Source organism: Nothoprocta perdicaria, unplaced genomic scaffold, assembly GCF_003342845.1.
Source record: "Nothoprocta perdicaria isolate Ctin4 unplaced genomic scaffold, notPer1 scaffold_79, whole genome shotgun sequence".
NCBI classification, from domain to species: domain Eukaryota; kingdom Metazoa; phylum Chordata; class Aves; order Tinamiformes; family Tinamidae; genus Nothoprocta; species Nothoprocta perdicaria.
In genome coordinates this window covers 1,369,062-1,390,403 of record NW_020456076.1, presented here as the reverse complement: position 1 = coordinate 1,390,403, position 21,342 = coordinate 1,369,062, and the positions used below count along the sequence as shown (strand labels likewise).

Here is a 21,342-nt window from a genome sequence, read left to right as displayed (position 1 = left end):
ATACTAATGACCTCACAAGTAGTTATGACCTCAAAGGGTCTCATACTAATACGTACCAAATGACTGTGGTAATGCTGCTATGAGAACACAGACATGTTAAAGACCAGAATATATGATATGAAAGCTGTATTTAGGACCTTCTATTTGTTTACTCTATATTACATTTGGGATTATTCTTCTGGCATTCTGTCCCATAAGCTTCATGATAATTTTAAGAAACAGGGTCTCAGTAACTTTCATTTGAATTAAAACTTCCTGCTGATTATATTCCCAGGATTTATTCAGCAATGTATTCAGTGGCAGCTTTGGCAAAAGTAGCAGAAGGTGAGGATATCACCCACTTTTCTGCTTTTCTCTATCACAGCTGAGACTCAAGAATAGTAAGTCAAAATTTTGCACTTAGCCATAAAAAGCGGCATGTCTTCCCAGATCCACACTTATCTTTCCTGATAACAGTTCGCACTAACTAGAAAGCAGGGATAGCCTGTTCTTCCAACATCCCACAGATCTCTTGTTAACTTAGGCTGGAGTTTGTGCAGCTGATGACAAATAGAGAAATGTCCATTAAAAAAAAAGAAGTTCATGTTTAGAACCAACAAGGCTGTTTTGAATCTGCTAGTTCCTGGGAACAGGAAGAGAAAACTGCTTAATTATCTGCCTTATCTACAGCACAATGTGTGTCACTGAAACTACCTGTACAGTGATTTGCAGACTTGTTTGCAATTTTCAGACACTGTGTCTAATTTAGAGTAGTAAGCAAAAGCCCTGAAAAATATCAGTCTCTCAGTGTATGGTAACGTTTTTTTTTCATCCAAATAAGAAAAAGTTTATTTTAGGATTGTTTGGAGAGACTCATCTTTAATGAGCTTATATAATACCTGCAGAAACAGTAAACAATTCTAAATCCGAAGACTGTGAAAGTCACTGGCACTATTTTACAAAGATGAGAAAACCATTTCACAGTCATTCAATCACGTGGTCTCTAGCTCAGAACCACCAGGTAAGCCTGATGAGCAAAGACAAGATCTAAGATGCTGTCAGATGTAGGGTTCACACTCTCAACTGGGAGGATTTCAAGGTCTGCATAAAGATCCATCACTGAAGCAGGGGTGGATTATAATTAAAAATCAGGTCTGATACAGAACTGTATTCCTTTTAGTGGATTTTGAATCAGTCATCCAGTTAAGCATTATGCTAACTGACTATTTATAAGTGCTATAGATGGGAAAAAAAAAAAAAGAAACCCTTTAAATAGTAGTGCTAGTCTTAAAGAAAAACTCGGGAAACTCCAGAGAATACAATCTGTTCAAGCAAAAACACAGACTTAATTGATGGAATGTTAGTAATATCTTGGTCACAATCCTCACCATTTTCAGCAACTGCTTCCACGGTAGAAATATCATTGAAGTTACTACAAAGAGAGTGGGAGAAAGATAATTAAAAATCTTTTACAGAGAAGAACAATGTTTCCCAGAAGTGTATATAGATATGGACTAATAAAGGCGTCACTTTTAATGCCAGATTACATAGTTCCTCACCATTCTCTTTCCTATTCATAAGCTTTTTCTTCTGCAGATTCAATTAGAAATTAGAAACAAGGACTACATCTTCAGCTGATTCCTCCAATACATCCAACTTTCTTAGCTGCAGAGAAGCCAGAACTTCGATATTGCTTTGGCTATCCTTTTCCTAGCCTTCCTTGAATTTGGTGCCCCTTTCTTCCCTGATCTAACATTCGTATGTGAGCTTCTTCGAATGGGTATCAATTAAATGTGTGTATCATTTGTGTAGGGACATGACAGGTACAATAGCATTTTCTTAAGGTCCGTTTATACATGAACCATATGCTAACATGGTCACATAACAGCTAAGGAAGGGAGCAGAGCAGCATGAGATAAGCAGAGGAATTCAATCCACTCACATCCAGTATTTCCTAAACGTATGATAGCCATGGTCAGTATGAATGCACAGGAAATGGGGAAATGCCCAGCTTTCTGCTGAAATAGCTGCCATTCTGGATCAGGTCAGTGACCCATATTTAGCTTTCAAGAGCTCACCTGGCAATCCGCAGAGCTGAGAAAGCCCTAGAAGCAACAATCAAACAGCTGAAGGAATAGCCTCTCCCTACTTCCATTAGATAATGACTGTCATAGGTTTGGACACATGAAGAATTATAGCCTTCCTATTCATTCTTGTGTGCGGAAAACTAGTCTCATTACTGAGGTTAACTTCTAATTTGTTTGCATATTTGTTTGCCTGCTTATTTATCCTGACAGCTTTTTGACTCCTGGAATGCCTTCTGGCAATTAATTCTGCAGGCTAATCACGTGCTACATAAATTAATTCAGCCTTTCTACTATAACGGTTTGTCATTTAATTTTATTAGTTGTCCCTTTGTTCTCATATAATGAGGTAGGGAAAATAGGAATGCTTGATTGACTTCCTCAATACAATTCAGCTATTATACCTGGTAAGCTCATCAGAGAACACACAAAAACAAAAACAAAACAAACAAAAACAACACTGAATGCACACATACAAAAGAATAACTTATACTGATCCCACTTCCATTTTGATATTTAAATTTCCTGAACATTAGATATTTTTTCAAAAAGCTTTAAAATATCTTGCATATATTTGAGTCAGTTTTAATTATGACAAATTCCTACCTGACAAACGTTTGCAGCTGTACCACAAACAGGTTTGGTTTAGATGTATTCACTTCTAGTTGGGAGATATCAAGATTAGTTATGTTTGTTAACTTCCAATGCGCGGACTCCTGGAGAAAGCCCAAAAGATACCGGGTAGCCTTGCAGTCAACAGCAGGCAAAACTAAGGATGAAGGAGAAGACTGAAGAATTTCCTGTAAGAAATTTATGGACAGCTTATTTATTTTATTAAATACAAACCAATTGTTTCCTATAGAGCTAATTTAATATTTAAGCTGAGGAACCACGATAATAAACATCAAGGGAGTTCACACCAGAACCGTCATGCTGACCACAGACTGCCCTTGAAAAGGGGGCAATGAGGTGGTACATGTTAGAGTTCTTATTCATGCATTCTTTGGGGCAAGCTTAAAGCACTAAAGTGTCATGAAATTCTTACTGCCCTTTCAACATATGTGGTAGGGGAGGAGAGGTAGCTGAAGTCAGTAGCCTTCTCAGCTTTCAGCCTGAGAAAGAAGAATATGGAGAAGGCATTGGAGATGATGGAGGGAAAGAAAAATAGGTCACGAATAGCTTCCAGAAGCAAAGGATCAGTGTTTTTGCACAATTTCCACCAGCAGTGCAGAGTATACCTTTCCTTTGTATGTATCCTAGTGGTGTAGCTTGCCATACAGATAAGTGTCTAATTTGTAACTACTAATTAATGAATGCTACCTGCTTTAGGATTTACAAAGCCTCCAGACACAAACTTTATATATTTTATGTGCTGTTTTTCCACTCAAAATACAAAATTGTAATATTCAGGCTGAACTGGTTCATACAATCCATTATCAGAGTATCTATTACTTTGTTTTTAATTTTCATATCTGAGTTTCTGATTTTCATAGCTGATGAAAATACTTGAAGAAAATGAATTTTAAAACATTCTCATTCTGTAAGCATTGAAACCTGAAAAAAGTCAAGAATATCTTTCCAAAGTTTTTTCTTGATGATGAAATTCACTTGGAACACAGGGAAAGAAAATGCAAGATGAAGACTTGGAACCATCAAGATTAATTAACTTAAAATTTAATGTGCACATTTGCAGATATATGAGAGTTTTCAGTCTCTTAACTTCTTTTTTGCATTTCTACATTTCAGTCAAATTGTCACTTGATCTAACATCCAGATATCCAACGTGTTATAGATTCTCTCTCCAACTGGTGCAAGTGTTGTGGTGTTGCTAACACTCTTCTCCTCCTACTCTTTTTCCTTTTTGTATGCTCTGTGACTGCCTACTACTTTGTGACCTTTTCTGGTTCTTTCTAATTGCTCACATGCTTTTCTGTGGTTTGTATTTTCTCTCAGCATTGATTTCACACAGAGGGAACAGAGCCAAAGAGAACGTATTTTCACATTTCTATAGAGGTTCATAAGGGAGGATTATGTAATAATGCCTGATTTGCCAGATTAATAAAAAATGTAACTGCAGAAATTAGACCAGAAGGCACCGATCTGGTTCACAACCCATTGGGTAGTGTTTTTAACACTTTCTAGGAGAAAAGAATGATATATTCCATTCTGGTTTTGCATAAATGAATTTAGAGCTAAAGTCCTGAACAATAATCAATTATTTTATTTTGCTTTAGACATTTTAATCCCTCTCTCCCTAGCAGCAGCCAAAATGGCAATAGCTAGTTCTTCCAAGAACATATATTAGGCTGATTACTCATTTATTGTAACATAAGAGATAAAATGCATCATTACTGAGTAATATTTGAATCTGAATCTCTATTTCTAACCAATCCTACAGTGCCATCTGTCTCAACCACTGGCATTCAACCGTTTTCCATTTGAAAGGCAGGCATAGCTGGAGATCTACTCAGTACACTGGATAGCTATTTTGATCCTTTGTCTCTTGTTTGTGCATTTTGACATTTGGTGAATGCACATTTGTCTTTAAAATGCCAATATGATGCCTTAAATATTTTAGCATTTCAATTCAAATGCATGTTCAAAGCTCTGGAATCTTGAAAAGAGGCTGAAGAATGCACAGAACTACTTGAGAAACACCTGAATTTGTATTCTACTGCAGGTCTAAAGATAAAGAAATAAAACCACAAAGCATCTGGGAAAGGGAAAACATTCTTTAGTGTGAGAGAAATCTTCACAAAGATAAAAAATAGGTAAAAGAATGGGTAGAAGTATCAATTATCAAAGCAGAAAAAGGTCATCAGTGAAATTTCACAGAGATGCGTACCAGGCTCTGTTCTGTTCATAAATAAGAGGGCATAAATACTGATGAACTGATGAAGTCTGCTGATTTCACTGGATTTTTTGAGATGGTAAAGACAAACGCTGACTGAAGAAATGCAGTAGCACCTTTTGGTCCAGCCTCTTGGGAGACGAAGCAACTGATGGCATTAAATGTAAAATTGACTTAAGCAGAGCATGGGAGAAAACAACAATGGTAATTTTATATACAGATACAGGAATTAACTAAGTTGTCAAAATATATCGTCTTCCATGGACAGATAAAATGAACAACCTAAACAATGTGTGGAAACAGCAATATTACTACAGTACAACATATTCCTATTAAGCAGTTTCTCATCTGAATTAGATTATAAGATGCTGTTTAGCCAGCTGATTAAGAAATGAATGTGATTTACTGTTTCTATGATGATGTGATTGATGATTTTTCACATCATGTCGTACGTATGGAAATTTAAATTCTGGCCTGACAAATTAAATTATGCAGGTTATTGTACAATATCTGTGCATCTCTAATGTCTAGAATAGTAAATGGACAGAAATGTACCACATAGGACTAGCAAAAAGTTCTGACTACAGTAATAATTATGTAACTGCACAGTTACCAACTAATTGGAGGGCATTACCATAGAATGCAGTTTTAAGGAAATGAGTCCTAACTGAGGAAAGTGAAAGCTAATATTAAAGAACAGTAGTTTGTAGAATAGGTGACTGCTTGACAGAAAAAATCCCCAAATGCTAATCTTTTTGTTTTATTATTTAATTAAAAAGTTCTTTGAATGTTTAAGGCAAATGATCTACCTATAGGATCTCTGTTTGTAATAACTGGAAATTGAATTCTTTTATTATAAACACAGCCATTGATCCCAAAAGCTCAAAACAGTTGCTAATGTAGCTGAACAAATCTAATATCTGCAAATGTCTCTGTGGTTTACAAGCCTATAACTCTTTAGCAAATAACACTTTCTTCTTGTTGTACATATGCTTTTACATGCACATAGGAAATGAGATCTTCAGTTTAAGTCTGTGAATAAATTTGCATTGCTGAAGTTCAAGAGGAGGCTCCCTGAGTGACACAGAACATCTATTATAGCTAATGAATCAGTTGTGTAATAAGGAATATGAAGGAATAAAAATTTGTGATTATGCAACATGAAAGATTTTTGATTTCCCCAGTGAGAAAACTCAGACCTGACCTTGACTCTGTCCCATATTCTGTGAATACTACTATAGAGTCTTTCATATCATGACTAAGAAGGGATTTCTTTCACAAAGTGACCAAAGTGGAATGGAATTAATGTGAGAGCAACTGAGCAAACTTCTGTGGCCTCAGTTACACTGAAGATGGAACTGGATGATTAGACTCAAGAGCCTTTCTGGCACTAAAAGCTATGAGTCTATGCATATAGATATTGTCAAATTGTCCATATGTGCACCTAAATGAAAAATAAATATTTAGTTTATATATGCAATTCCTTTTCATCTGTGTCACAGCACCTCACCCCCACAAAACTCTGCTAGAAAACTATTAAGATTGCCAAGTCAATACATCAAAACTAGTAAGTACTGGAGTTAAGTTTATCAGTTCCTCAAAAGAAACTTCCCAGTTTCAAAGAAACTGTAATCAGAATTTTTTTCAGCTTCAGGACAGAGTGGAAGCAGAGGCAAGACCAAAAAGCAAATGAACTTCCTTTTACTGATGTTTATACATTTTGTTCAACACCTAAATTCAAACTTTTGCTCTGCCAAACTCGGTTAGTATCTGTAATCCCATTTAGTTAATCCTCAGATTTACCACCACAGATTTAGTTAATTCATTTAACTAAGTTAACCCAATCCATTTAGCACACCACTCCAAATTTTTAGATCCATCAGTCCCAGGACTCAGTTCTAGTTTTTGGCTAAAAGTTCTAGAGTGCAGATGGAATCCCAAGCATGAGGCAAAAGATGCAAAGTTTGAAACACTTTCATTTCTTTCCTCTTCAGCTTATAGGGGCCTACTTAAATAAGACCATTATATCACCAGAAGCTTGCAGTAGTCATGCATATATTTCACACAGCTCTGAATTATAAAATCAAATCAGCTTTGCAGTCATGGAAGCAGGAAGAAAAATTGCCCCAGACACAACCTTGCATAGATTTTAAATCTAAAGGAGAAAGGGCATATTGGAGATGTATCAATATATCTGCCTGTGGATGTTGATCCTTAGAGTATATATAAATATTACTCCCATTCTTTCCCCAAAGCAAGTTTTTACACACTCCAAACTGGTACTTTTGTTCCAGCATCAGTATTAAAACTTTCAGATGGCAACAAGATGAAGAGTTTTCCAGTAAGTGATACAAAGAAGATGTGAAGCTCTTAGAGGATAGATGTAAAGGCAGATGCAAAAACAGATGCAAAGATAGATGCAATATGTGGAGGCTTATGTGTTTAATTACACATACAACTTTCTGTGAGGTGCTTAAAAATTAAAATTCCTCTCATGATCTGGTGTTAGCTGTGTTGCATGTAGCTCTGGTTATCCAGTGCTGCCTACAGAACTGCTTTTATGACTTTCTTGTGTGAACATTTATTTTTTCAACAGTTCAGAATATTGTCACATCAGTTTAAGCAAAGATGTTAAGCACAAAGTCTATAAATCTCAAGAAGACAAGAACAAACGGATGGCTTGGTTGCTCAAGAGAACTTGATCTTAATTTATGTGTCTGCAGTTTATTTCAAATTACTGAGGTAGTAGGAACTTTTATTTTTTTCTCATAGATTAAAGCAATCCATTATGTAAGAACTATATTCAACTGTTAGCTGTCTGGACGGGTTAAGACAGCTTCACTTTGCATGAAAATAAAATGGGTTTTCAATTTTGAAAATCCAGAATAAACAATTGACTCTTGTAATTACTTTTCTTACTGATGCTTCAGAACAGTATTTGAGGTTGTTTTTTACAATATAAAATCAGAGCTTAGAAAAAGCTTGTCAGTTAAGATGAATTCTGAGGACTTGATTTTCAGAAATAAAATAGGTACAAAAGATATTTCTGTAAATTCAGTTGATTTACTTTAATCCATCTGCTTAACACAAATAATGTCAATAAATACATCAAAAGGGAAAACTGTTGCAATTCAGTTTTATTCTGTCAATTACTGTCTCTTTGCATCTTAAATCATTTTTAATTTCATATATTCCATATAAAGAAATAAAAGAGAAAAATGCTTGCCTGAACGTTTTCAAATGGTTTCTTGTTACCACAGGTTTCACTGTAATATGTGAAATCATCTATGCTTAGCTGAAAAACAAAGAGTTTGGATTGGTGAGAAAAACATGTGTCATCTCATTTACATACAGATTTGCACTCAACATTGGCAAGATAAAAGGAATCAACATTACATACCGTATCTTGAACAATCAAGATGAGGTTTTTAGAATTTTGAGTAAGAACAGGTTGCAAAAGAACAGCCAGCTCCTGCGTTGATATAATGTGTCCTTCATGCAAAGCAGTGTTTGGATCCCACTGTGGCCTACAAAGAAAATTATTTTTCCTGTAGAACTTGTTGCCAATGATGAAACCTCTTCTTTCAATCAGCTCTACAGAAGAAAGCAGCGCTATCATCTTTAAATTAAGATCAGGTTTACAGTTCACTTTACTTTCATTCTATAGGGGAAGAATTTGTCCATTTACGTCCATAAAAAATTAACTGAGTTACAGCAGGCATAGAATCGGTCCACTCCATGTTTATCTATTAGCTTTTCTTGCTTTTATACAACAGCATATCTCTATCTTTCCAGACATTAACTATTAAACGGAATTAGTATCTTGAAAACCTTCAGAGAATATTCCCAAAGGGGATCTCAACTCCTGAAAAAGTTTCTAGTATTGTCAGACATCTCGGTGGACAGAGAGCAACAGAAACTTTTTCATAAGTTAAAGTGTTTCTTCAGTATTTTATAAAAAAAATTCTCTCCTAATGTTTTTACTGTTGAATCAACCTTTCTGCAGAAGCAGCACATAAAAACAACCTTTTCAGGGGCATGAACTGTTCTGAACAAAATGGCAAAAGACTCCAAGAAAAGCTTACAATTCTTTTGCCAACCTGTCATTGTGAGGAGTTGATAGAGGAGACCATTTATTTAGTTTTTACAAGGTTTTTACAAGACTTTTAAACTTGTAAATTGCAAGTTTATTACAAGAAAGAGCAGTTATGGGCAAAACTAGATGTGGCATTATTCCTTTAAAACTTGGCTGGATTTTTGTAAAAGCAAGAGTAATTTCTCATGCAGCTTTAATAATATGTTATGTGCACATATTTGGATGAAATTTACTATGAAAATTTTGGTCCCCAGTGATATATCTAAGATAATATTGTCATTCTGTAGAAAACTTAGATCTTGAAGCTTAATCACCCATTTTCCACACGCATCCATTAGCTGCTGAGGCCTGAGACATCAGGTATTCTAATCTACTTAAACAGTTGCTATTGCAAGGAACAGAACATAAAAATTTACAAAGAACAGAACATAAAAAGTAGCACCAACTATTATATGGCTGCAAAGAGGGGAAGCTGAGATGCTGATTAGATTTCCAAAAGCAAATTTCAAGACTGTCTTCTTCAAATGCAGCTTCTGTGAATGAAAATGATCTTTGCAGTCTCCTAAGAAGTGGCAGAGCAGTGGTAACGAACAGGCAGGAAGATTCAGTGATGTTTCTCAGAGAAACAAAACCTACATTTCACTTTGAGATTTCCCATAATTCTGATAAAGATTACATGGAGTAAAACTGAAGTTTCCAAAGAGCAGAGATAAAAGTGTAATCGTGCCATAATAGGTACCTAGTTCACTGTAGATTTTGAGTTAGAGCAAACAGTACATGTGGGAGACGCTTCCAGGAAAAGGTGCCACAAATGTTAAAATTAACTTTGGTAAACGTTCAGCCTGTCACCTTTCCATAGCTTTAAAAGTAAACTTTCTGTGTGTGTTTTGGAAAGCAATTCTTTCCTCTCTTTGACAAAAGTTAGCATTTAACATTCTTTTTTCTTGTACTCAGCATCCCCACTTCCTTCTTCATTTATGCTTGGAAATCAACATTATATTTATGAAGCCAAACAACTTAGAAATTACTACAGACATTGCTCAATTTTTGAGGAAAGGCATACCCGTGATCTCAAAGATTTAAGCTTCATCTTTAAAAATAAGATATTAAAAAAAAATCTCCCACTGATTCAAAATGACTATTCAGGTGCCAACTTTCACACTGACTCCATGCATATTTGCTGCATTTGCATAGCCACACCAAAATGTCAATGATATTAAAGGCAAAGAAGATAGATTTAATATGAGAAGTTAGAGAATGTGATGAGAAATGATAATGAACCATTTGCTATGTTTATCAGTAAATCAGCTGATAGATAAAATCTGTTTCATGGCAAATACTAGAAAGACTGCAAAATTTGAGAGTTCTTTTCTATAGCTGAAAATAAAAAATAACACATGAAACAGAAGTTATGCAGAGCAGCACAATGTTTTTTGTCTTGAACTCAGAAATGTCACATATACAGATTTTAGAAATACAGTGATCGCATCTGAAAGCATAATTACTTCCAAATTATTACGTGCTCCTTGAAAGAGTTTTGCTGGCTTTCTAACAGTGTCTAACAGTATCCACATCCACCATATTAGGGATACTTTTGTTTTGTTTCTCTTATGCTGAATACTGGATGTCTCAATTTGTTGAATGAGTTGGTATAATGTAATTTATCAACTGATATATCAACTGCTCTCTTTTCCATGCAGGAGCCAGATGATGCAGGAAGAAGAGAGGAAATAGCTAAGCTCATTCTTGCTTTTCTTTCTCCCCTAACTGCTCTGCCTTTGTAAGAAATCTAAGCATAGAAATTACTGCAAAATTGGGATAATAAAATATCTTCTCTAAGCTGTGGAGGGTTTTATAGGTACTTGGGCAGTTCTCGCTATTTAGGATTTTGAGAGTTATTTTTGATGGGAGTAAATTTTCCAAGATTTTTTGTATGTGGATGTATGGAAAGAATGGCCTGTTAGTTAAGGACCTCTCTATCTTTTAGCTTATAGTCTTACATCCTTGTTTTTTTAGGTGGCTTCTGGAATCTCTCCTCTAAGCTTTTTCTGTTGTTTCTTTCAGTCACCACATGAATACCATGTAAGTAACGGTATTTTCTCCTGCACAGAAGTAAACAGAGACCTTTAAAGACCACTCCTAAGTTTACAAGTCACCATTACTAGTAGCAGTACTAGAATGGAAAACGGTGACTGTATGACCAAAAAAAAAAAAAAAAAGTGTAGTGAATAGAAGAGTGTAGATCTCGTTTGTTGCTGGAAAAAAAAAAAAAAAAAAAAAAAGAAGTAAAAAGCTACTCAAGCAGTACAGCGCAATATATATCCATAGAAGTTTATCAATTATAGCCAAAATAACTCTGCTTTTGCTGTGTCACTTCTATGTGCCATTTCCTCCTAGTGATTTTTCAGAAAGCTTCTTACAACTTTAAGAAACACCGCAGCTGTGCAATTTGATATTACCACCTCAAAACACTTATATTCTGGATTTTCCATAAAAGATCTCCCAATATAAGAAGAAAATAAATGAAGGTAGTGTTATATGATGCATTCTTAGTGACTCTCAGCAAAAAGTGTTCCTGAAACGGACACATGAGGGGGCACAAAGGCCAAATATAATCAGAGGTCCCTCTGTGGCAAGAAAAAGAGATTCTCCCCAATATTGAAATCAAAGGATATTAGCTTATGGCTTATTTAAGTTGAAGCTACCTGTTCCAGGCTAACATCATTTTGGAGAATGTCCTGATATACTAGTGCTCCTTTGCGAAAACTGGGACGTTAACAGCCTACTGGCTTGTTCCAACCTCATCATTCTTCATATGCCATACCTACAATAATTAATCTGGGATAAGGGTTGGACTGGATGGATTGATGAATTTCAACTTCTTTTAATTTAAGAATTCCAAATTTTACCCTGGCAGGTACACTCACACAAAATGAATTAGTCACCTTCTTCCTAAAACTAGTATTATTTCTAGTTTTCATAAGCTTGGAGATGACACACTGAAACACCTGCATCAGTGTCAAAGCAACAAGTGGAGAGTATGAAGTAAAAGGTTATGCAGACAGAAGTTAGTTTCATATATATATTTTAATATATATATATATAAAAAAAAAAACATAATTTGATTCTCCTTGCCAATTACTTTGCTGACTTTCACCAGAACTAATTTCTCCCTGACAAAACTATAGCCTTTAAAAATGCAAAGGTCATGATAGGAGGAACACTCCATTCTGAAAAAAAAAAAAAGTTATGTAAACATGAAACTGGTTTTATCAGTCCACTGTCCTGATTTTCTTGCTCTGCTTTTGTAGAAACCTGACCAATCTGCACTAGAACAAGTTGTAAAGTGAACTCTGGCAGAAAGTTAGCGTTTATGACTACCCTGGATTAACTGATAAGACTTTGCTTATGTTAACAACAGGTGTAATACTTATATAACTTAGGGACTAGGACAAAGGAAACATGATCTTTTCTTGACTTTCAGGATCACTTCTATTCAAAAAACAACTCCCTCCAACATTTACTTGATTTTAAATGCAGAGGTTTAGAAGTCTTTCAGTTTTCCATATTACTTAGAGGTGAACATAATGCACATTCCGAATGTAGAAAAAAAAGTCCTTGGTGCTGAAACGTTGGTTTATTTATTGTAGGAAAAAAGCTAATAAAATTTGTCAAAATAGTAACATTTGCTCTTTGGCATATGTTGTGGCTCCCCAAAGACCAGAAGTTCATTTTCTGAAATTTCCTAACGGTTGAGAAAACTTATGTTAAAGGTGGTTTACTGATAGGGAAGAAATACAATTGCCAAAATATACTTGAAAGCCACATATTTAACATCATGCACTTTTCGTTTCAAATTCAGCTTCTCCATGGCCCTCAAGATTAAGGCATGAGATCTAAAAGACCATAAATGTACTATGTTTCTCTAAACAGCACTTTACACGGAGTGGATTTACTGAAGAGCTTATTCAGTCTAACTCTTAATGTTTCTAACATTTCTGAATCCTCCTATGCCTGTCTTACAACTACTCCATTAAGAAGCAACTGCAAATACAAACAAAATCCCCAAAAGATGAAAAGCATCAAGATTTAGTTCTCAGATTTCAATTCTAATAATCTTCCGTAAAGACAAAAGATTTATAAGGAGATAAAAGAGTTTAGTCTAATTCTTTTCTTAATGGGAAACACATAATTCCTAATATCTTGAACGTGCTTAAGAATGGATTAGAAGTCTCAAGAAAGGTATACTAAATCCAGCACAACTGCCTGAAAGGACAATTATCTCTCAAAACACCACTGTTTTGATCCTTTTTTTCACTTTACAGAATAGCAGATCATAAACAACACCCTAGAAATTAATGAAGCAACAAAGGCACAAAGGAATTAAGTCTCAAGAGAGACAAGCGTTGATGACAAGAGCTGATGATGATCAGAGAAATTTGGAAGTAGAATAACCCTTGTGTCCCCCCTCCAGGGACACGCAAGTAGTCATGCAAACAACAGGACCTGGAAGGAATCCTCATCATTGCAGGCCCTTTTATTTTTTTGTAGGGCAAAAGTGAGCGATGGCGTATGCTGCAAGGCTATTATTCACGGCACAGGAAAGCATTTTATGCTTATGAAACCACCTGACTGGATTATGACAGATTCTAAATACTGTTGATGTTAAAGACTATTTATACAACAGAAACAAGCAAGTAGCCAGAAGAGATCAGGTAACCTGTAACTTTGATGCTACTAAATAAATTAAGTATATAGTACTTCCAGAGAGTATGAGATGAACTCTCCACTACAGGTTTTACAATTTAAAGAAACCAGGTTAAAAATGTGGAGGCAATAATAAGGAAGAGAGATTAGAGTAATTTATATGAGGCAAAGGACACACGGCAAGCCTAAGGTACAGCAGGTCTGTTACCTTCCGCTCTAGAGTGGAAAACTTGTTTTGCCTTTAGCCCTTCCAATCAGTTCTGGGACTCTTTAAGTCTTTTAGGAACATTTTATTTTGAGTCCCTGACATAGATATTACCATGGCAAAAATTTGGACAAATACTGCTACACAAAATCTGCAGAAATGGCTTTATGAACAAGCACCGCATAGTCTACTTACATTTTTAGGCATCCAGTATCCCACCTGGAGATTCTGCTCTGCTCAAGTGACTGTATTTCTGGAAATCCCAAATAATTATATAAATTCTTGAATTTTATATAAAAAAAAAAAGAGGTCTACTTTTCCTGAAACCAGCCTTGCTCTTTCAAGACAGGTTCAAATACTTGTTTCGTAAGTACACTCTCCTTCAATCATCCTGATTTTCCAATTATCTCCTTCTATCTTTAAAATTCTACAACTTCTTCAGCCTTTCAAATAACAGATGATATACAAAAATCAAGGTATTCCACTAAAAATTCCCTAGTTTGAAAAGAATAATAAAGTGAAAAAAAAAAAAAAAAACTGCCCATAGAGATTTTAGTCAGCTGCATTTTTTTCACCTTATGTTATAGAATTTAAACTAAGATCACTAATGGTGGTGGGGTTCATGGTTGGCTAAAGGTGAATAAAATGTATCTACTTCAGATTTGAGGACTATGGCTTTTGTTACTTCTCACTGCTCCTCTTAGAACAACAAAATTATAAATAAAAATGGGCAAGTTCACCAGTTAGATTGTTGCCAGAGATGAGAATTGAGCTTAGCAATTTTTAATTTACCGCAGTTGAATATATGCACTATATTTTACATACAAACATACACACACACATAAAGCAGTTTTACAGAGAGATACTCTTAGGAGATTTCTTACCTCCCAGTTGACCAAAGCAGCATAGGTACATGCTCCACTGACAAAGTCACTTGGAACAGCACAGTCATAGTGCACAACAGCTGGACTAATGCAGCAGAGTAGAACTGTGTCATGATTCCAGTCAAGTTAGTACAGAGCTGGCTAGCTGCAAAGAAAAGTCGGAGCATATATTGAAACAAGCTGCATTTTCCGGTTTCACTGACATGATCTGGATCCAGCCAGGCTACTGGGCGAGGTTGCTCTATGGCAACAGTGTGATTTTTCAAAACATGGAATTCCTTAATTCAAAGATTAGAGCTTTAAATAATTATTACCTTTCATTTCATAGTTTAAGTGGTCCACTTAAATTGGTTTAAGTGGTAACTGAGTGCAGTGACAGAACAGATATTCCTCTGAAAAATTATTATTCCAGTGCATGTGAGATCTGTGAAATTCAAAAACCTGTTCTAAGACTTGATAATCACAGAATTACTCAACTTCAAAATGAAGTTTACAGAAAAGTTTTCTGTTTTGTACAAAATATTTTCTGCATAACTTCCCCTGCTATATATTATCATTTGCCTCAACTTAGTTCTTTTGCATGTATTGAAAGCTGATGTCACACATTTAGGTGTTGGCAGGTTTAAAATCTAAAATTTAAAAGTTTATGCATTGCTGCTTCCAGCAAGAAGAAAAACAGTGAGAAATTTTAAGTTTGGAATGTATCCACCAAAACATGGAATTATTCAACTATCTTTTGCATGGAAAGGTACTGACTCATAACCCAAAATTATCAGAAGTCAGGAGCAGATTATAATCACATAAGAACCTGACATGCCTTCAGTACTTCACAAGGCTTATACAAGATCAAAGTGATGTGGAATTTCTTCCTATCAGGAAATATACAGTTTCATGTTGAACACGGGGTATGGAAGCCTCTTTCTGATCATAACAAGATATAAGGCCGACACGAAAGAAATTGTTAGTGATATTGTAACAAGCTGAGATAAGTGAGAAATAAGGAAATACAATAAACACTGTAAGAGAAGATGTAAAGGAAGAGCAGGATGAATATTCACTTCTGAAGTTGAGCACAAGTGAAGTTCATTTGACATATGAAGTTCATTTGTTTTCATTCACAGTATCTTGTTACATCTCTGTAGTCTAATATAAGACAATTATTTCATTATTCCAATTTGAAATCAGTTTTCTGAGATTTGAAAAAAAAAAAAAAAAAAAAAAAAAAAAACTTGAGGAAAGGAATAAAACCAATGAGCCTTTTCTTCTTGCTATTACCACCAGGTAACTTCAGTTGAACTTTCCCTTTTCTCATCAGAGATATTTTAGAAACGCTCCATCTCCCTTTTCTCAAATGACTGTGCAAGATTTTGTTTGTTTGTTTACTTTTTGCTTAAGGAAACATGCAGATTAAACTACAATCCAGAGTATAAAGGACAGAGGGTAGAACTGGAATGCTCTAAGGAGAATTTAGTATAAATTGGAATAAATTGGTTGGTGCAGGGAAAGTTCTTTGTTAATACAAGAAATAGATGGACTTCTCCATGGTTAGAGGCTAGAAAATCAGAGATCCAGTTTCTCACATAGACATCTAGAATACTCTTGATGCTTTTTGCATGTACCTTCTGTCTACAAATTGTACTGTAATTGTTCCCATCTACTGCTTACAACTACTCTTCATTAAAAAAAAAAAAAAAAAAGACAACAAGAAAAACAGAAGAATTGAAGGTTGAATTGAAGGTCCAATAAACCAAGAATGCACAATGTGATTGTCCATTGAATCTAAAGAAATCATCAGAATTTTCAGCAGGACTTTCAGTTTTTCAATATGTGCTCAGTCTGCACTGCAGTTGCCAGTCTATAGAAATCGTACATTACTGCTACACTGTCTAAGATTGCAATAAACCCATGCCTTGTTAGGCTATGACTCTATAGACATGATGCATTTAGCTGACAGGATGCAAGGATTCTTACTTCGCAAAAAGGAAGACTAAAGAAGTGTATCTTACTATTCTCTATGATCCAATCAAAAGTAGGGTCTAGTGGATCTCCTCTACCAGTTGGTAAATACGACCAACACTTTATTGTGATCACACACTTTATTGTGTATATGACAATTTATTAAAATTAAAGTTATAATATTGACATACCCCACACTTACCTTCTATTTTGAAAGAATTTTGAAAACACTGAAATGAAGGAGACCTAAATTCTTTCACTTAAAAATGTTTTTCTTTAAAAAAGGGAAAAAAAAATCCCCTCAGCTTTGTAATTCTTCATTCCTGATGTACAAAAATCCAAATTTTAAAAAAGCATGAATGTCAGATTTCTGTGGGAGGAATATAAATTTAGAACTATAAGCTGGGCTAAAAGGGATGACTCTTACAACAAGGACATTTTACAGTGTGAGATAAGCAAAAAAGAATCTTCTACATGCAAGTAGAAAGAAAAAGTGACATCAATTTTTGCATGCAAATATGATGCTGGAGTCATAGGTTTAGGAGCTAACTCAGTACTACCTTCGTATATTAAAGAGTCTTATCACCCAGGTCAGACTTATTCAAATTTGTCTCTTTCCAGAAAATAAACAAAAATGAATTAATTCACAACTCAGATGACATTTTCTGTCTTGGCTATTACTAGTATTACTTCCTTCTGAAAAACAAGTATTTTCTAAAAGTGCCAAAGGTTGGTTGCCTAGCTTGCCTCACATTACTTAATTTTTAATTCTCTTTTATCATTGTTTACAAACACCTTTTGATATAAGAATGGAAATAATGCTTTGCTAGTTGGAATATCTTTTTGGGAGACAACTTTTTGGAGGCGCATAGTGATCACTCTGAGTTTCTCTCCCTTTGAGACATAAATAGTGGAATTTACAGTACAGAGGCTCCTCTTGGGAGAGGGAAGGCAAAATGTATGATCTTCTTTGACAAATTAACATATTATCCACTTGAGCTAGTAGGAGGACAGCTGGAGCTTTTCTCTCTGGAAATGGCTTAACAGTGGTGTTGGAGATGGGTGGTGTATAAATTTTGCTTCCCACTTTAAGAGTCCTGCTCATGAAAGATTCTTGTGAGGGAAGCTGCAGTTGAAAATTGGCCATGTGTCTCTACTAGTGCCAAAAAACAAAAGCCATGTGGACATCCTTGTTAGAGAGTATCTATGGGTTGGAAGTATTTTTGGAATGTGGACTCCTCATGGATTCAATATTTAAGCTATGATTTAAAAGACTTCATAAGCCTATCACTTTAGCTACTTCTGTGATGTGGGAATGTGAAAATTTCAACTTACAGTTTGTTCTTCTCTGAAGAGGCAGTGACAGTTTGCAACCATTTGATCACATCATCCAGGAAAAATCTAGACTCCAAAGCACAGGGTTTGTTTCCAATAAATTCCACAGTCATTTTGTGAATAACATTCTGAAATCCAAGCAAAGATAAACAGCTGTGCATTTAAAGAATTTAATCAATTCTCAAATAGGCTAGAAAACCTGATCCTCTATCTGAACATTTTATTTTTCTAGTAATATGCAATAACAGTTGAAAGTAAATCTGCCAAAGTCTTATATACACTAATATAGAAGCAAGAAAACTGTTTTACTCTCTATAGTGTCATGCTGTAAGACACTGAGAACATGATAAAATAGTCAAATAACATTATGTTATTGTCTACTGAAACTCAGATCATTCTTTGTCCTATTCTTGTCACAGGGTTTATACAAAAGGAAAAAAAAAGAATCTTTTTGAATCACAAAAAGGTACTACATGTGTCCTAGCTCCTACTCCGAAAGCTAAAAACATTCCAAAATATTAAAGTCAAATACCTTAAGAAATACTTTGTCCTATGAAGGTAATATAGTACTACTACTAATGCTAATTCTGGGGAACACTTACAATCTATAAGACTTGGAAACGTTGAGGATAATGATTATATCAAGGTCATTTTTTTTACTGATTTTTGAGTATACATTTTTCTTAAATATTAATGGAAAATAAGGCTCCTTTATAACAAGTCTTGAAGTTATCAAAGAAAAGCTGCTGTTTGCAAGAGATACCTGACCTTGAAAAGTTGTGTTACAGTTTTCACTTTACTTTGGTATTAGACCTTACCCAAGGAGATGCAACATCATCTAAAGGATGAGTTCCTGCAAGTTATAAACTGAAAAGCTCTGTTTCAAACCAGGCAGTTATTTGAAGTTTTCTTCAAAAATAATGAATATTCCTTTTATATTTCCTCTCTTGACACCTCAAATCGTTTAAGTCAAAGAATTCCAGCAGTGTTGCTACGAATACTGTACTACTTCGCCTGCATAAACATTTACTTACGGCTAATTAACTATCAAATACTTATAAAAGAAGAGAGACAAGTGCAGAAAGAGACTTTCTCAAAGTCACATCCTGTGAAATATGAGACTGTAGTTCAGGAGGAATGTAGCTCCTTTCTTAATACTTAATTTTAATACTTTGGCTATCATTTCCCTGAGTCTGTCCTGCTCAGCCCTTTATCCTTCTTCCACCTTTGCCTTCATTCACATTCTCCTCCATGTTTCCATTTCTAAAACCATCTTCCCCTGTTTCCTCATAATTCTGTTAACCTCTTTGGAGAAGATGATATGCTGAAAAATAATTGTGCAAACAACAAAAGAAGCTATGTTCATTTCAACACATGTACTTTTACAGCTAACAAACTTAAGAACTGGAAGTTATTGTCCCCTTCCTATTTGTTATGCTAGCATCTCTCCATGTCATGGGACTGAGTCTCCCTTATTTTGTAACCTATTTTCATGCTTAACTCGTGAGCTGGTTTCAATACTTCGTATTGTACAAGCTTGGAGATGGTAATGCTGAGAAGTGTAAACTTAACTTGTTTGGAGAGAAGCAGCTGCCTGTACAACAGGTGAACTTCACCCCAAGGGTGGGGTAGCTGTGGGTTCAATGACCTACAAGCACCTAGGAGACAGAAAAAGCTCAAAAAGGTTAGAACACAGCAAGGAAGATGTCAGCCCTCTACTCTCAAACCACTATTTTAATTTTTTATAGTACTTGCAACAGTAGGTGTAATTGCAACAGTAAGTGTAATTTCACAAATTCAGTGCTCACACGAATGCACAAAGCTTGAATAAGACAGATTTGCTTTTAACATTCTATTGAGCCATGTGTCAGATAAGCAGGATATCAAGATCTTTGAAATAAAAAGGGTGACATGGTAGAACAGGAAAAACTATGAGGTGTCTTTCAAAAGCCTTTGTGCTACCAACTGGAAGAGAAAAAATGTAAGAATTTGATAGTTTGAAAGCTTTGCTATTCACAGGGTTTTTGGTATGTTCAAATATGTTTGTTACTGGTCTGCAAATAGAGCACAATTCTCATTGACACAGATGAAATTTTCACATGTGAATAGCTGCTAAAAGCAGTAAAGTTTCAAAGTAGCAATTTAGGATCTATATTACACGCATGTTGTAGAATATGGATATTATTAAGCATATATGTGTATCATATAAATACACACTGATTTATAACATACTTCTCCTAGAAATATAATGTTTAATCAGGCTCCAATGTTCTCAGTCAACCTTTCCAGCACTTACCACTGCAATACAGAAGACTCCTTCATTCTTCGTAGTTCACACAGCATGTGCAGGACAAGCAGGGAACCAGGCCCAGTTAACATGGACTCATGATAGGCAGGTCCTGCCTGACCAATCTCATCTCCTTCTATGTCCACGTGACTCGCCCAGTGGATGAGGGAAGGGCTCTGGACATGGTCTGCTTAGACTTCAGTGAAGCCTTTGACACAGTCTCCTCCTGCCTTCTCCTGGAGAAGCTGGTAGCTCATGGCCTAGATAGGCAGACTCTTTGCTGTGGGAAGGACCGTCTGGATGGCCAGGCCCAGAGAGCGGTGGTGAAGGGCGTTAAACCCAGCTGGTGACTGGTCACGAGTTGTGTTTCCCAGAGGTCAGTGTTGGGGCTAGTTCTCTTTAATACCTTTATCAATGACCTATCGAGTGCACTGAGTGCACCCTCAGCAAGTTTGTAGAAGAAACCAAGCTGGGAGGAAAAGTTGATCTGCTTGAGGGTAGGATGGCTCTGCAGAGGGACTGGATTGATGGTCTGAGGCCAACTGTATGAAGTTCAACAAGGCCAAGTGTCACATCCTGTATTTCAGTCAAAACCCCATGCAGCAGCGCTACGAGCTTGGGGCAGAGTGACTGGAGAACTACACAGCAGAAAAGGATCTGGGAGTGCTGGTTGACAGCTGGCTGAACATGAGCCAGCCGTGTGTCCAGGTAGACAAAAAGGCCAATAGGCTCCTGGACTGTATCAGGAACAGGGTAGCCTGCAGGAACCAGGGAAGTGATTGTTCCCTGTACCCAGCGCTGTGGAGGCTGCACCTCAAACACTGTGTTCAGTTTTGGGCTTCTCACTACAAGAAAGACACCGAGTTCAGAGAAGGGCCACAAAGCTGGTGACAGGGAAGCACAGTCCTTGAGGTTATTTAATCTGGAGGAGGCTCAGGGGAGACCTTATCACTCTCTA

At 35.8% G+C, this 21,342-nt stretch overlaps 1 protein-coding gene across 1 annotated transcript in view; it reads right to left on the bottom strand.

Annotated features, from left to right (window-relative positions):
• Positions 1 to 18,523, bottom strand: part of ATP6AP1 (ATPase H+ transporting accessory protein 1) — a 49,842-nt gene extending 31,319 nt beyond the window's left edge. Inside the window, exons 1-6 of the mRNA XM_026051682.1 lie at positions 18,098 to 18,523; positions 14,807 to 14,951; positions 8,315 to 8,441; positions 8,141 to 8,209; positions 2,670 to 2,863; positions 1,368 to 1,411 (exon numbers count right to left, since the gene is read on the bottom strand). Of these exons, the coding sequence (XP_025907467.1) occupies positions 1,368 to 1,411; positions 2,670 to 2,863; positions 8,141 to 8,209; positions 8,315 to 8,441; positions 14,807 to 14,919 (547 nt within the window). The 5' untranslated portion in view covers positions 14,920 to 14,951; positions 18,098 to 18,523. The remainder of the gene's footprint in view (positions 1 to 1,367; positions 1,412 to 2,669; positions 2,864 to 8,140; positions 8,210 to 8,314; positions 8,442 to 14,806; positions 14,952 to 18,097) is intronic.
• Positions 18,524 to 21,342: the final 2,819 nt, after the last annotated feature.